The 13,695-nt window shown below is 46.7% G+C and overlaps 1 protein-coding gene across 1 annotated transcript in view; it reads right to left on the bottom strand.

Moving 5' to 3' along the window:
• Positions 1-13,695, bottom strand: part of UHRF1BP1L (UHRF1 binding protein 1 like) — a 147,891-nt gene that overhangs the window by 18,939 nt on the left and 115,257 nt on the right. Inside the window, exons 17-19 of the mRNA XM_040345219.1 lie at positions 8,908-9,050; positions 8,250-8,400; positions 91-350 (exon numbers count right to left, since the gene is read on the bottom strand). Of these exons, the coding sequence (XP_040201153.1) occupies positions 91-350; positions 8,250-8,400; positions 8,908-9,050 (554 nt within the window). The remainder of the gene's footprint in view (positions 1-90; positions 351-8,249; positions 8,401-8,907; positions 9,051-13,695) is intronic.

Raw genomic sequence — 13,695 nt, 5'->3', positions numbered from 1 at the left:
ACAAAGGTACTATATGTTGTTAATAAATATACACCAGAATTTCTCTTTAATTTACTATTGGAAGTAGCAGTAATTTTATTTTCTATTAACCTGTAAATGTAGCCGGACTCTCTGAACCTTAATCTTCATTGGCATGACTTCAGCCACAGAGTCGTCTTCCACAAAATGGCGGATATTTGCCAGGGTAGAGGTGAGGAACTCTGAGGTAAAATCTGTCACTTGGCACTGTAGGAAGCCGTTCTCTGCTGCTAATAAAGAATACCGCTTAGCGCTAGGGCCAGTCTCCAGCCTCAGGCTGATTTCAGGAGACGATTCTTTCTCTTCTACAGATGAGGACTTTTGATCAGAACCTGATTGAGAAAACAGAGAAAAATGTATAAACCCTCTAACAAAACCAAAATGTATATGCTACCTCAGATCAACAACTGTACACACAGCATTCTGAGCGCTGCACAAACCAGCGCTCTAAACACTGCACACACAGGTGGTGCATGGAGGACACCCAAATACTGTCAATCGTGGAAGAGAAGAGGTGCCGCTTTTCTCTGCGTGTCCCTCTTGCGCTGTCTGTGTACGTGGCGATTGGAATGCTGCATGTATAGTTGTAGTACAGAGCAGAAACACGCATGTAAAGGTGACTCCATAGGTCCCTGCACACAGGGAGAACATAAACGAAGAGTGTGTCAGCATGGCCAGGGGACACTTTTAAACGTAAATGCAGTAAAAGGATTATTTTTTACTTTGTTTTTAAAGAAAAAGTTATATTATGTGTTTTATGAAAAAAATATGTCACTTTAAGTAAACATGCTGTTAGTACTTTTGTGTCCATTAAGAAATAATGTAACATTTTTTTGCTTCTGTGTGGTCACTCAGGGGCGATCCTAGGGTCACAGACGCCTGGGTGCAGAAACATTGCTGGCACCCCTACATGGGCATGGTCATCTTACCAACTCCTCCCCTTTACAAATGTGTCCCCCATCAGGGCCCCCCCCCCCCCAGCAGGTGTCCCCCATCACTTGTCTTCTTGTCATGTCAAAACATATGAGAACAGAACCAGGAATAAGCTTATTTCCCATCATGCAATGCAAGCTTACCATGCTCTGCTGTCAGTCTCCATGAATGTAGAGTAGGGGGGGTTACGCGTAAACACGTCAAGTCAAGTTGCAAATTAGCTGCTCTGCCACTACAGGGAAAGTGCTAATTGACTGCATTTAGTTATTTTAACAGTTTCTCATTTTAGAACAATATCCTGCTATTTAATTAGACCAGCACATTCAGTGAGTTACTTTTAGGCTTCTAAAAATTGGCTGGTCGTGACACCTAAACCTTATTATCAACCTTGAAATATAGCTAAAGCCTAAACTTTTTTTATTTGAACAGAGTAGGGAAAGGTTAGAACCTATATGGTTTTTACTGCCATCTGTGCCATCTAGACTCACCCTTTCTACGTGTCCTGGTAACAGGGCGGACTGACCATTCGGGCACTTCCCGAGGGGCCCATGCCACTAGGGGATTTTATAGGAGAAAACAGCCCCTGGGATGGTACGGATTGTAAAGATAGGATGGAATTATCAAAAAAAGTATATAAAAATAGAAAAGTTTATTTAGTATAAATCAGGATAATCACAATATACAAAAAATTAGAAAAAAATAATTTAAAACAAAGGAATTGTCATACAAAGTGAAATCACCAATATATAGAAATCCACACCCGAATGCTGACTTATAATCAGAACAAACAAGGGTGGATAAAACCCGACATATTTCGGAGGCAGACGGTTAGGTTAATTCATAAACCATATGCAAATTCCTTCTTCATTCCTTCTTCAGGGATTCTTAACATTGGTGTAAAAAAAAATATTTTTGATGATATTTACACATATGGATGAACTGGGCGTGTCTGGTTGGATGAATCTCTGGGGAGGCCCAGCCCAAGTATAATCCCCCTCCTGAAGAAGTCTAACTTGCCACAATCCGATTTGAGCAATAACCGACCTATTTCCACCTTGCCATTTTTAGCAAAGATCATGGAGAGAGCCGTTGTGTGGCAACTTCAGCCTCATTTGGAGTCTAATACCAATTTTGATAATTACCAGTCTGGATTCCGCCCTGGTAGAGGTCCAGAGACTGCTCTGATTAAAGTTCAGGACGATTGCCTCCGGGCCTTAGACAGCAATGAGGCTTCGGCATTAGTACTTCTGAACCTGACGGCTGCATTCGATACCATCGACCATACTAGACTGTTGGAGAGGTTGGTGTCTGTGGCAGGGCTGGATGATATGGCATTGACATAGGTGGCCCCATTCCTGCAGGGCAGGGTTCAGAGGGTGAAACTGGGGACGTTTCACTCATCTCATAGTTCCCTGTCTTGCGGGGTCCCCCAGGGTTTGGCTTTGTCGCCGATCCCGTTTAACATCTATATGCGGCCACTGCTGTATATCATCCGGCGCCACAACCTCCGCTGCCACGTCTATGCAGATGGCCGGCTTCATTTATTCCATCTCCGTCCCCGGCCATCCAGGTTCGGGACTTGGGAATTATCCTAGACTCTAAACTGACACTAAGGCTGCTTTCACATTGCAGCGTGGAGCCGCGGTGACGGTAGCGCGGCTATACCGTCGTATTTACCGCAATATTCGCTAGCGGTGAGGTTTTAACCCCCGCTAGCGGCCGAAAAAGGGTTAATACCGCGGTATTACCGCGCTTTCCCATTGATTTCAATGGGAAGGCGTGGTATAGGAGCGGTGAACACACCGCTCCTATACCGCGGTAAAGATGCGGCTATCAGGACTTTTGGTGCGCTCCTGCTAGCGCACCGCTTCAATGTGAAAGCCTTCGGGCTTTCACATTGAACACTGCAGGGCATGATTTTTCATGCGGTATAGCAGCGCTATTTTTAGCGCTGTACCGCATGAAAAACGCCCCAGTGTGCAAGGGGCCTAAAGGCGCAGGTAAACCAGGTGGTAAGTTCTTGTCACTACCAACTGAAAATTCTGCGTTCCACATCCCATTTCATCGACGAAGCGGATAAAGTCTCCATGGTCAATGCTTTTATCGGCAGTCGGCTGGACTATTGCAATGTCTGTACATGGGGCTTCCAAAAACAATCTTGCACAAACTCCAGCTTGTTTAAAACGCTGTAGTGAGGCTATTAACGGGTGTGGGTCATAGGGACCACATCACTCCATGCTTGAAAGCCCTGCACTGGCTACCCAATACTGAACGGGTTTTGTTTAAAGTGGGTTGTGTTGTGCACAAAGCCTGCCATGGGAAGGGCCCAGGGTACCTGCAGGAAAAATTTGCCTACTACGCTCCTAGCAGATCATTGAGATCTGCTAATCAGGCTAAATTGATCATTCCTAAATTCAAAAAAGCAAAATGCAGAGGGAAGACATTGAATGTACAAGGATCCACATTTTGGAATTCCTTACCTCTATATATGAGACTTGAGAATGATCTATAAGGCCTCGTACACACGATAGGATAGCCAGAGGACAACGGTCTGAAGGACCGTTTTCATCGGTCAAAACTGATCGCCCCATAGGTTAGTTATCCTTCGGTCAAAAAAATAGGAACTTGCTTTAAAATGTAACCGATGGATGCCTAACCGATGGGTCAAAATCGATCATTAGTATGCAAAAGCATCGGTTAAAAAACCCGCGCATGCTCAGAATCAAGTCGGCGCATGCTTGGAAGCATTGAACTTTGTTTTTTTCCCGCACGTCGTTGTGTTTTACGTCACCGCGTTCTGACGCGATCGGTTTTTTAACTGATGGTGTGTAGGCACATCAGACCATCAGTCAGCTTCATCGGTTAACCTACTGGCTAACCTATCGTGTGTACGAGGCCTTAAAGTTTAGGAAGCTTTTAAAAACTTTTTTATTTTCACAAGCTTACAGTATGACCCAACTTAGGGTCAGACATTGCTTTTTCTTTAAATTCTGCTTTTTTCTGCTTTTACCTGGTTCTATGATTGTTTAATTGTGTACTATGCTGAGAGATCTTTTTCTTTATATGTTGGTTCTATGAGCGCATCGAGGCCCTCAGGTAAAGACTTTTAATAAATAAATAAATAAATAATCTCCCCACCCCCATGAGAACTGCGTATCTTGGTGGCCAATCAGCAAATGCCAGCACTGCCACGTGGCAGAAAGGCATGTCTCTCCCTCTGAAAATACAAATGTCCTGCCCATCATGCCAATGTAATGACTTTTTGCATCCGGAAATAAGCATGCAAATCAGAAGCCCTGACTTCATCTGCTGCACGCTTGCTTCAGGTCAGTTACTCAAAAAACAGTGACCTTGTGATTTCAGCATGGCAGCCAGAAAACAGGATTTCCAGTGAGAGGACAATGACATTCTTGATTCTTTATACTTTACTGATTGCAGGAACCTGTCACAGTCACCATTTACTTGTCAAAGCACTGTTGAAAGCCCAAATCTGATTGGTTGGTTGGGATGACCAGGCCGTGTTCTGTATCTTTATGTGAAAGCTGTGCTTGTCTACTTACAGAATGAGCCTTGCGGTGAAAGCCATCAGCTCTCTCTGCTTGTACGGACAGATGGCTGTAAATATGCTTTTCCCATAATCCCTCACAATAGGCGACTAAGGCAGTTTCTTCACAGATTAAAATAAGGCAATTTTTTTTCACAAAGCTGTAATTCCTCAGGACTGTGCAATTTCTCCCTGGATTTACTAGACCCCAAAACCGCTCACTGCACAGGCTGGAAGATTAAATCTCACCCCTCCCCTACCGATAATACAAGATCACATCTGGAGCTTTTAGATATAAAAAAATCTTATACAAAAGGAAAACTATGGTGTTTCAGGTCACTTTTATGTTGCAGTGGAGTACAAGCTCCCATAGGATTAAATGGAGATTGTATAGTGCAGGCGATATTGACAAGCGGCTTGGAGGCTTCCTGGGCGATATCCCATCAAATTGGGGACAGGTAAGTAGAAGTCTTGCATGGGGGCTTCTAACTTGAATCCCAGGAGTCCTCTCCCACGCACTGGGAGTCGAGAGTCCTCTCCCACGCACTGGGAGTCGAGAGTCCTCTCCCACGCACTGGGAGTCGAGAGTCCTCTCCCACGCACTGGGAGTCGAGAGTCCTCTCCCACGCACTGGGAGTCGAGAGTCCTCTCCCACGCACTGGGAGTCGAGAGCCCTCCCACACACTAAGAGCCAAGAGTCCTCCCACACACTGGGAGCCAAGAGTCCTCCCACACACTGGGAGCCAAGAGTCCTCCCACACACTGGGAGCCAAGAGTCCTCCCACACACTGGGAGCCAAGAGTCCTCCCACACACTGGGAGCCAAGAGTCCTCCCACACACTGGGAGTCAAGTAATAAAAGCTGATTCTTACATTAGAAACAAGCTTAAAAAAATTCTAAATGAATGCTGGGACATGATCTACCAGGGAGGCGGGTGGTTTGGAGGTAAATTTTGGTCATGCCAGGGGATCACCTTTAAAGCGTTCTAAAGGCTAGGTGTTTTTTACATGAATGCATATCCTGCATTCATGTAAAAAACACCACCACTCCCATCCCTAAATACTTACCCGAGTTCTCTCTCGATTCAGTGCTGTGCCTGGCTGAACCTCTTCTCTCCTTTCTCTCTCTTCCCTCAGGCCACACAGGTAGCAGTGGAGCCATTGGCTCCAACTGTTGTTAATCAAATCCTATGAGGAGGGATTGGAGGCATGGCCGAGTCGTGCTGTGTATGTCCATGGACGCAGATAGCCCTGCTTAGGAGTGTGCCTGCATGGGTGCCCCGGTTGCACAGGGCTTGCTATGGGGGCACTCAGAAAAGAAGAGGAGTGGACAGCGTCTGCACAGGACCACCAAAGAAAAGGTAAGTAACCATTCTATGTAATATCGTTGCATAGAGCAGGTAGGTATATCATGTTTTTTATTTGAAATTACTTGGGACCCGGGCCATTGTCTAATGACAGCCACAAGGTGGCTCCACAGGGCCGCGAGGCCGTCATAAGACGTCCTCGGGCCTCCGTCCACCGGCGGTGTGTGCCTGCCGCGTCACTCAGGTGCCAATGCGCGTGCCTGGCAGCTGCGATGTCCACCGGGTACCCGCCGGGTACCCGCGATCGCCAGTCACCAGTCATTGAAAGCCAGGACCCTGCACAACTCCCTGTGCGACCTCCAGAGTTGCTAAGCACCTCTCCAAATGGCATAGGTTTGAACACCTGAATAGGGCACACATGTGAAATAATTGAAAGGTCTTTCCAAAACACTTGTTTTTAGCACCCCTAGAGGTGGCACAGGGGTTTAAGTGCCAAAAGTCTCATAGGTTTGCATCCCAGGTTGGGTACATTTAGTACTTCTGGAGGTGGTGCAGGGGGTAAAGTGCCAGTTGTGCAAAGATAAGGTAATGGATTTAACTCCCAAGTAGGGTACAATAATTTTACAAGTGTTTTCACTCTTTAGGTGTTTTTTTTTTAGCCTATGGAGAATACTAGGGGGAGGAGATCAGGTTCTTAAAATGGTCTTAAATACAGCTGAAAAAACGCTCAATTTGCAAATTTTTCAGACGTTCCTACTGAAATCTGTGGGGCCAAAAACGCCAAAATCCACATCAAAAGTAGTTTGCGTGGCTTTTGGAACGTCACATGCTCATATTTATTGAAATACATAGGATTTTGGATGGTGAGTGTTTTGAAGCTTTAAGCCACAAGACTCTCAGGTGTGAATGGGGTCTTACCGGGATGCTAGAGCAAATGTATGAAAAAATAAACGTAGGCGGCTATCCAGTCTTGGGTGGATACCCCTCCTTTCCCTTCACCTTTCCCCCCACATACACGTACACAAACTTTTTTTCTTGTTTGTGGGGGAGTGAGCTTTAGTTTTGCGTTTGACTTCCAGAATACTATAAAAAAAAAAGTTTTTGGAATGCAAAGATACACACTGGTCGTACTGGATGTGGCAATAGAGTCCTTCTCATACAGTTTGTAGTTCTTACGAGCCAGATGCTTCAGTTTACTCACACTCCCCTCCATAGAGAAACATTAATTACTGGTACTCAGTTAAAGATGCGCCCCTGGTTGTCTATACTGGAGCGTTGGAACTTCCTGCTACCTGTGGTTGTACAGTTCATTCTCTCTAACCTGATCTTTTGTTAAAATAAAGAACTAAAAAAAAAAAAAAAAAAAAAAAAACAGGAATAAAAAGTAACCCCCTAGCAGTGTTCTAGCTTGTCCCAACCCCTTTAACTGCTACTTTTACTAGACATCTTACTTTGTATGTGAATATAAAAATATTAAGTAAAAAAAAAACATATCCTGAATACATTTTATGACCCAAAGCTTTCTAAATCTCAGCCTGCAAAGCATTATTCAACTGCAGGTCTCTGCTGTACAAGAAGTTCTGTAGCATGACGGACAATTGAATATCGTTTGGCAGGTAGAATAGTTCACATACATGCATTTTAAGGCCTTATGCACGCTGGGCATTAAGCCCCCGTGCATGAGATCCAAGCTGCTGGCAGCAGGGCTAAATGAGGCCTTCTACCAGCATTTAATTGTTTACCTGGTGTTCTTTTATTTTCTAGGTGCAGTTTTCTTTAGGAAGATTGCTTAGCCTGGAGTGCCACCTAGTGGACTTGAAGAGAACTTCTGGAGCCAGAGTAACTCCGATCCAAAGCCCTGATTTCAAACAAATTATAAACCAGTCGGATGTACTGAAATGCGAACTTAATGAACCAACATCAAAGCCAACATCTTATGCTCTTGCGGGTAAACCAAAGCCAACCCCCCAAAAAAAATTCCAACATTCAGCAGAAGCCTGACCTGAAGAACAGAGGAGTTCTTTGGGTCAGGCTGTCCTCAAAGCCAATTACCTGTGGTGATCGCTGCTGGTGATCGCTGCTGATCGCTGCACAGCCAGAGCAGGTAACCTCTGGCTGTGCAGAGAGCCACAAATAGCTGACAACCCATCATAATAGTGAAAGGGACCGGCAGTTGCACCTAGCCACTCAGAGACGCAGCAGGAATCAGAATATTTCTGTGGCTACAATTCACACAGCCCTAATCGCTGTCACAAATGTAACCTTAAGGTTTTACACTTTAGTTTGATCTTGTAGCCAGGTCTTATTTTAAGCTCATTTAAAAAATGCATCTGGTTAAGAAAATGGAAATGTTGACTGTCCACAGCCTGGCCACCGGATCACTTAATTCTTCATCAGCTGGAAAATCAATGGTGATATTACATAAATATATATGAAAAATGCTCTTACTCATGCTCCGGTTGTTGAGGTATTGCCAAACGCTGACATTCCCAAGCTGTTTTGGAACCACTTGATTAACTTGAAGGCAAATGGTGACATCTTCTCCCTTAATATCAATTGCACCGTTCACTCCGCTTATTTTAAATACTACGACGGACATCTGAAGGGAACAAACAAAGGTTATCTGGGCATCAAAGTAACCTATCAGGAGCGGACTGACTATTTGGGCATTGCCCGAGGGCCCCATGCCACTAGGGGGCCCCATCAGGGTTGCCAGCCTCCGTAAAACCAGGGACAGTATGTAAAAATGTGTGTTTTTTTAAAAATCCCAAGATTATAGCTGCCCAGCCTCTCCAGTACCTTTTCAGTGTGTATTCTGTGTGTATGTATACAGTGTGTGTATACTGTGTGGCCCCATAATCTATTGCCCGGGGCCCCATAATCTCTTATTGCCCGGGGGCCCCATAATCTCCTATTGTCCGGGGGCATCATAATATCCTATTGCCCGGGGGCATCATAATCTCCTATTGTCCGGGGGCCCCATAATCTCCTATTGCCCGGGGGCCCCATGAGTTGTCAGTCCGCCCCTGTAACCTATGTATACTCTTGCTTTGCAAGGTATGCTAGAAGGAGGACAGTAGGGTCAGCCCAATACATGGACACCTACCAGCTCTTGCTTAGAGTCCTGAGTGCTTTCATCAGCAGCACTGCCCACGTCCGGTGAGGAAACGCAGTACTCTTCATTCCTCAGTTCCACGCTGTTTGTGTCCACTGTGGACTGATAGTTCAAGGAAGAGAAGTCTTCCAGCCCTGATGCGGTGAAATAAAAAAAAGTTCTCAAAAGTCAGTAAAAAAAAATCAGCAGCTCTGCCTACAATTTGGTACTCATGGTTTCCTTTGGTGGAATGTTGCATCACTGGCTACTTGACCAGCCAGGCCAGAGAGAGCCAGGTAATCTAGTTTATACATGAAAATCAATTAATAAACAATATCTCTCTATCGCTGCCTAGTTCTCCAGCATTCTGTAACATTTTGCAGGAGCCAAAACTGCAGCACCAACTTCCCGCATTGCCCTTATGCATTGCCTGGGTTTAGAACAGTGAGTTTTTTTTTTCCAGTTTTCGCCTTGGCTTTGCACAATCAGCTTCCCACGCAGAAGTAGTTACTATTAGGGCTCATGCACATGGCTTAGATCTTGCTGGCAGCATAATCCTGCATACATGCATGTATGCATGTAAAAATGTGCTCCTGACAGCTATCCTCCTAGGTTGTTAGGAAGCAGGAAGCTTTTGCCGCCTAGGGTTCACAGTTGCCAGGCCATAGGCGGCCCCTTCCCCGCTCCGAACACTGCAGAGGGGGGCAGAGATCCCCCGCTGACAGCTGGGAGAGGAAAAGGAGAGCAGCGGGAGGTCATCCGAGCACAGAGCGGCGCTTTACCAAAGGTATTTATCACAAATAGATTACAGAAACATACACAGTTTACATGATATAATACTGTAATACAGTGCATTCTAGGATGTTACAACCACTTTAAAACTAGGCCTTATTTTCAGGGTAGGGCTTTTTTTTTGCTGCCCTCCCCGAAAATCACAGTAGGGCTTATTTTCAGGGTTGGTCTTATCTTCAGGGAAACACAGTACCTGTAGTTGTCTAGTTTTTTAGATCAGAGAGGTGTACAGCAGCATTGAGAATACTGCAATGTTCGTTCACCCTGCTTTTAGTTATGCATTATTTCCGTGTCAGATGTTTAGTGCAGAAAGTGTGCCTGTGAAATTTCCCAGTGTTGTGTACACTACCGGAGAAGACTGAGGAGAGGTGTGCTCCCCCATCACTGTCTACACACACTCATGAGCCTGTGCAACTTGTGGGCACAGGACTCATGGGAAACCTAGTTTTTCCAGATGCCATAATTTGCTGGAAATTACATAAGACAGCCTTGTTAATCCCTATGTCTAGCGTTCATGGGTAGAAGATTTTTTTTCAGCCCTTGAGATGTCACATAGGCTAAAAAGATGAATGTCTCAGAAGAGGGACAAGTAAATTGGAACAAAAAACAGGGGACATTTTAGAAGCCAATTTCAGGTGCTGGCTTTTATCTTTAATGCTAGCCATACCCTGTCGAAAAATCGCTTGAGTGTGTTTTTTTTCTAAAAACAAACATACAGTCGTGAAAGCAAACTATGAATGAATGAATGACTTGTATAGCGCTACACATGCGAACTGAATCGCCTCTGGGCGCTATTCCAGCCAGTGTCTGCTTGGCTGGTGCGGTCATTTTACCCCGTAGGATCACGACACGCTAGGGACACGTCATTCATATATATACTGGGCCAATTTTGGACAAGATCCAATTTACCTACCAGCATGTCTTTGGAGTGTGGGAGGAAACCGGAGTGCCCGGAGGAAACCCACGCAGACACAGGGAGAACATGCAAACTCCAGGCAGATGGTGTCGTGGTCGGGATTCGAACCAGCGACCCTTTTGCTGCTAGGTGAAAGTGCTACTCACTACACCACTGTGCTGCCTTCATTCATTCAAACTATAGTATCATAATTTAATGACCGAACTTCGAACGATAAATCAATCAATGGACATGAATGAGTTTCTCGTTCATTTTTTTGCTTCTGGGTCACACATGAGCAGTACCAACAGCGAAAAAAAGGTTGGTATTTAGGAGATTTTAGTGTTTATTTCTGCCACAAAAATGCTTTTCAGCCTTTAGATCAGGAGTGGCAAACACAAGGCCCGCGGGCCGACTCTGGCCCGCCAGGCCTTGCCATGTGGCCCGCGCGGCGGATGCAACGGATTGTCACCGATCCGTGACACCATGCGATCCGCTCCGGAGCCTCGGCCATAGGAAAGTCCCTGGCTTTGGCCTAGCTCTGGAGCGACGGCCATCTTGATACACCCGGCGGCGGCTGTCTCATCAGGAAGTGACGTTTCGCCGCCGTCATCTTGCTCCACCCCAGTCTGCTTGCCTAGTAACCAGTGCACGGCTTGACACTCTGCACTGCCTCAGCTCACTGATTACAGACCCGGGACCACAACCGCAGACATGAGGAGAACTGAGAGATCTGCACCTGCAGGTAGGAGAGACACCATCACCCGGGGAGCATGGCTGTTGTACATGGCATATTGTACTGAGCGGAGGAGGGGGGACACCTGTGACACCAGAGAGGAGAGGAGGGGGACCAGTGTCACTGGGGCTCCTCTCCTCTCTGGTGTCACTGGGGTCCCCCTCCTCTCCTCTCTGGTGTCACTGGGGTCCCCAACCTCTCTGGGGTCCCCCTCCTCTCTGGTGTCACTGGGGTCCCCCTCCTCTCCTCTCTGGTGTCACTGGGGTCCCCAACCTCTCTGGGGTCCCCCTCCTCTCTGGTGTCACTGGGGTCCCTCTCCTCTCTGGTGTCACTGGGGTCCCTCTCCTCTCTGGTGTCACTGGGGTCCCCCTTCTCTCTGGTGTCACTGGGGTCACTGAGGAGGGGGGTCCCCAGTGACACCAGAGAGGAGGGTGACACCAGAGAGGAGAGAAGGGGGACCCCAGTGACACCAGAGAAGGGGGGGACCCCAGTGACACCAGAGAAGGGGGGGACACCAGTGACACCAGAGAAGGGGGTGGACACCAGTGACACCAGAGAGGAGGGGGGGGGGACATCAGTGACACCAGAGAGGAGGAGGCAGCGCACTCCTGAACCCTGCGCTCCCTACGCAGCGCACTCCTGAACCCTGCGCTCCCTACGCAGCACAAGAAAACGAGTGCAGATACAACCGGCCCTTTGAGGGCAATCAAACTGCTGATACGGCCCCCAATGAATTTGAGTTTGCCACCCCTGCTTTAGATGCTGACCTTAAAAAAACGCCTCTAAACTACCTAATGTGCATGGATACATAGGATAACATTAGATGCTTCTAGAAGCATACCAAAAAAAAAAAAATGCTATGCACCTCTAGGAGCAGTGTTTTTTTTCTGCCAGTGTGCATCGACCCTAAAGCTAAAGTTTATCCTGCTTACATTTTCTCTTCACTGGTTCCTCCTTTTCCTCACTCGTCAAAATGCTAATTCAATTTTTAACTAAAACCTTTCAATTTTTTTATTGCACAGCTTATTTAAGACCCAGGGATCTGCTGGGTCTCTGTTCTTCTCTACACTTTGCAGACAGATCATGGCTGGTGGAGGAGCCAGCAGAGTTCATAGCTTTTAAAGCAGGGGCGGCCCGTCAATTAGAAGGCGCAACGGCCCCGCCTCCCTTATCCATGCTTCTGGCCCCTTTCAGGACACCGGCGCATGGATTCCAATGCGGAGGGGCTATTTTTTTGAAGCACCAATTAGAACCAGAGGCTCCAATATAGGGTGGACTCGGGTCGCAGAGAGTGCGCTCCAAGCCCACCCAGGTGTGTTACAACAGCGAATCAATATTTGCTGTGGTAACACTGATCCCTCTCCTGGCCAATCAGGAAGCAGGTTTTTGTCCCGTGTCACCTTATTGGCTAAAAGGACAGGCGATCCTATTGGATGCCTAGGAGGAGAGGGGCGGAGCCACACAGCGGAAGCCACCGTGATGCAGAGAGGCCATAGGATCCTGCAACCTGCTGCCCGTAAGAACTTGCAACCCGCCCATAGGAGCCCGCTCGTCTGCAACCGAATGGGGTAACTGTCGGGGTGGGGGGTACCACCAACCGACCGGGGGGCGGGGTAGGGGATGGTTGTCCCCCCCCCCCCCAAAAAAAAACACCAGCTGCCACTGTTTCTGAGAACATCACAGCACCCTGCTGCAGCGTATAATGCAAAAATGTACAATGCAGACAGGAGAGTCACAGTTGCACACCTTGTAGACAAGACGAAAAGACGAAAAGACCGGAAACACTGTGTGCTATGCTCATAAAAAGTATTCTTTATTGTAACTCCATCAGGACAGAAAGAAATCCCATACACAGAAAGCCCTGGTGGGCTAAAACGCGTCAACGCTGTGTATGGGAATACTTTTACTCTTGATGGACTAACAATAAAGAACATTTTTATGCGCACAGCACACCGTGTTGCAAGTCTTTTCGACTTGGTGCCTGCCTCAGTATGCCTCTCAAGAGCCTTCAGGCCTAATGCAAGCAGTGGGCTGGATCTTGGGATGAGTTATGCAAATATCAACATGCCTTTATGCATGGATTCCAGTCCGGAGGGGCAGGCATTCCTAGCCAGACTGCATTTGCATGCAGACCGCCCTAGGTAATAATCACACATGATGCTGAGTCTCCATGAATGAAATAACAAACAAAATGAAAGGGGCAGACCAGGGGAAGCAAGGATGGGGCGGAAAGTGCTACATGATGCAGGACAGTCTGGGTTGCTTTTTTTTTACGCTTACAGAATAACACAATATAAGGGAAGGAAGTAATTTTGTGTGCTGCAAAAAACAGTGTCAGTATTTCCCAGTGAAGTGCTAAAGATAAGGCAATCTTCAC

The sequence above is a fragment of the Rana temporaria genome, chromosome 3 (genome assembly GCF_905171775.1).
Source record: "Rana temporaria chromosome 3, aRanTem1.1, whole genome shotgun sequence".
NCBI lineage: Eukaryota > Metazoa > Chordata > Amphibia > Anura > Ranidae > Rana > Rana temporaria.
Note: the sequence above shows the minus strand (reverse complement) of the source record. Positions and strands in the feature narration are given on the sequence as shown.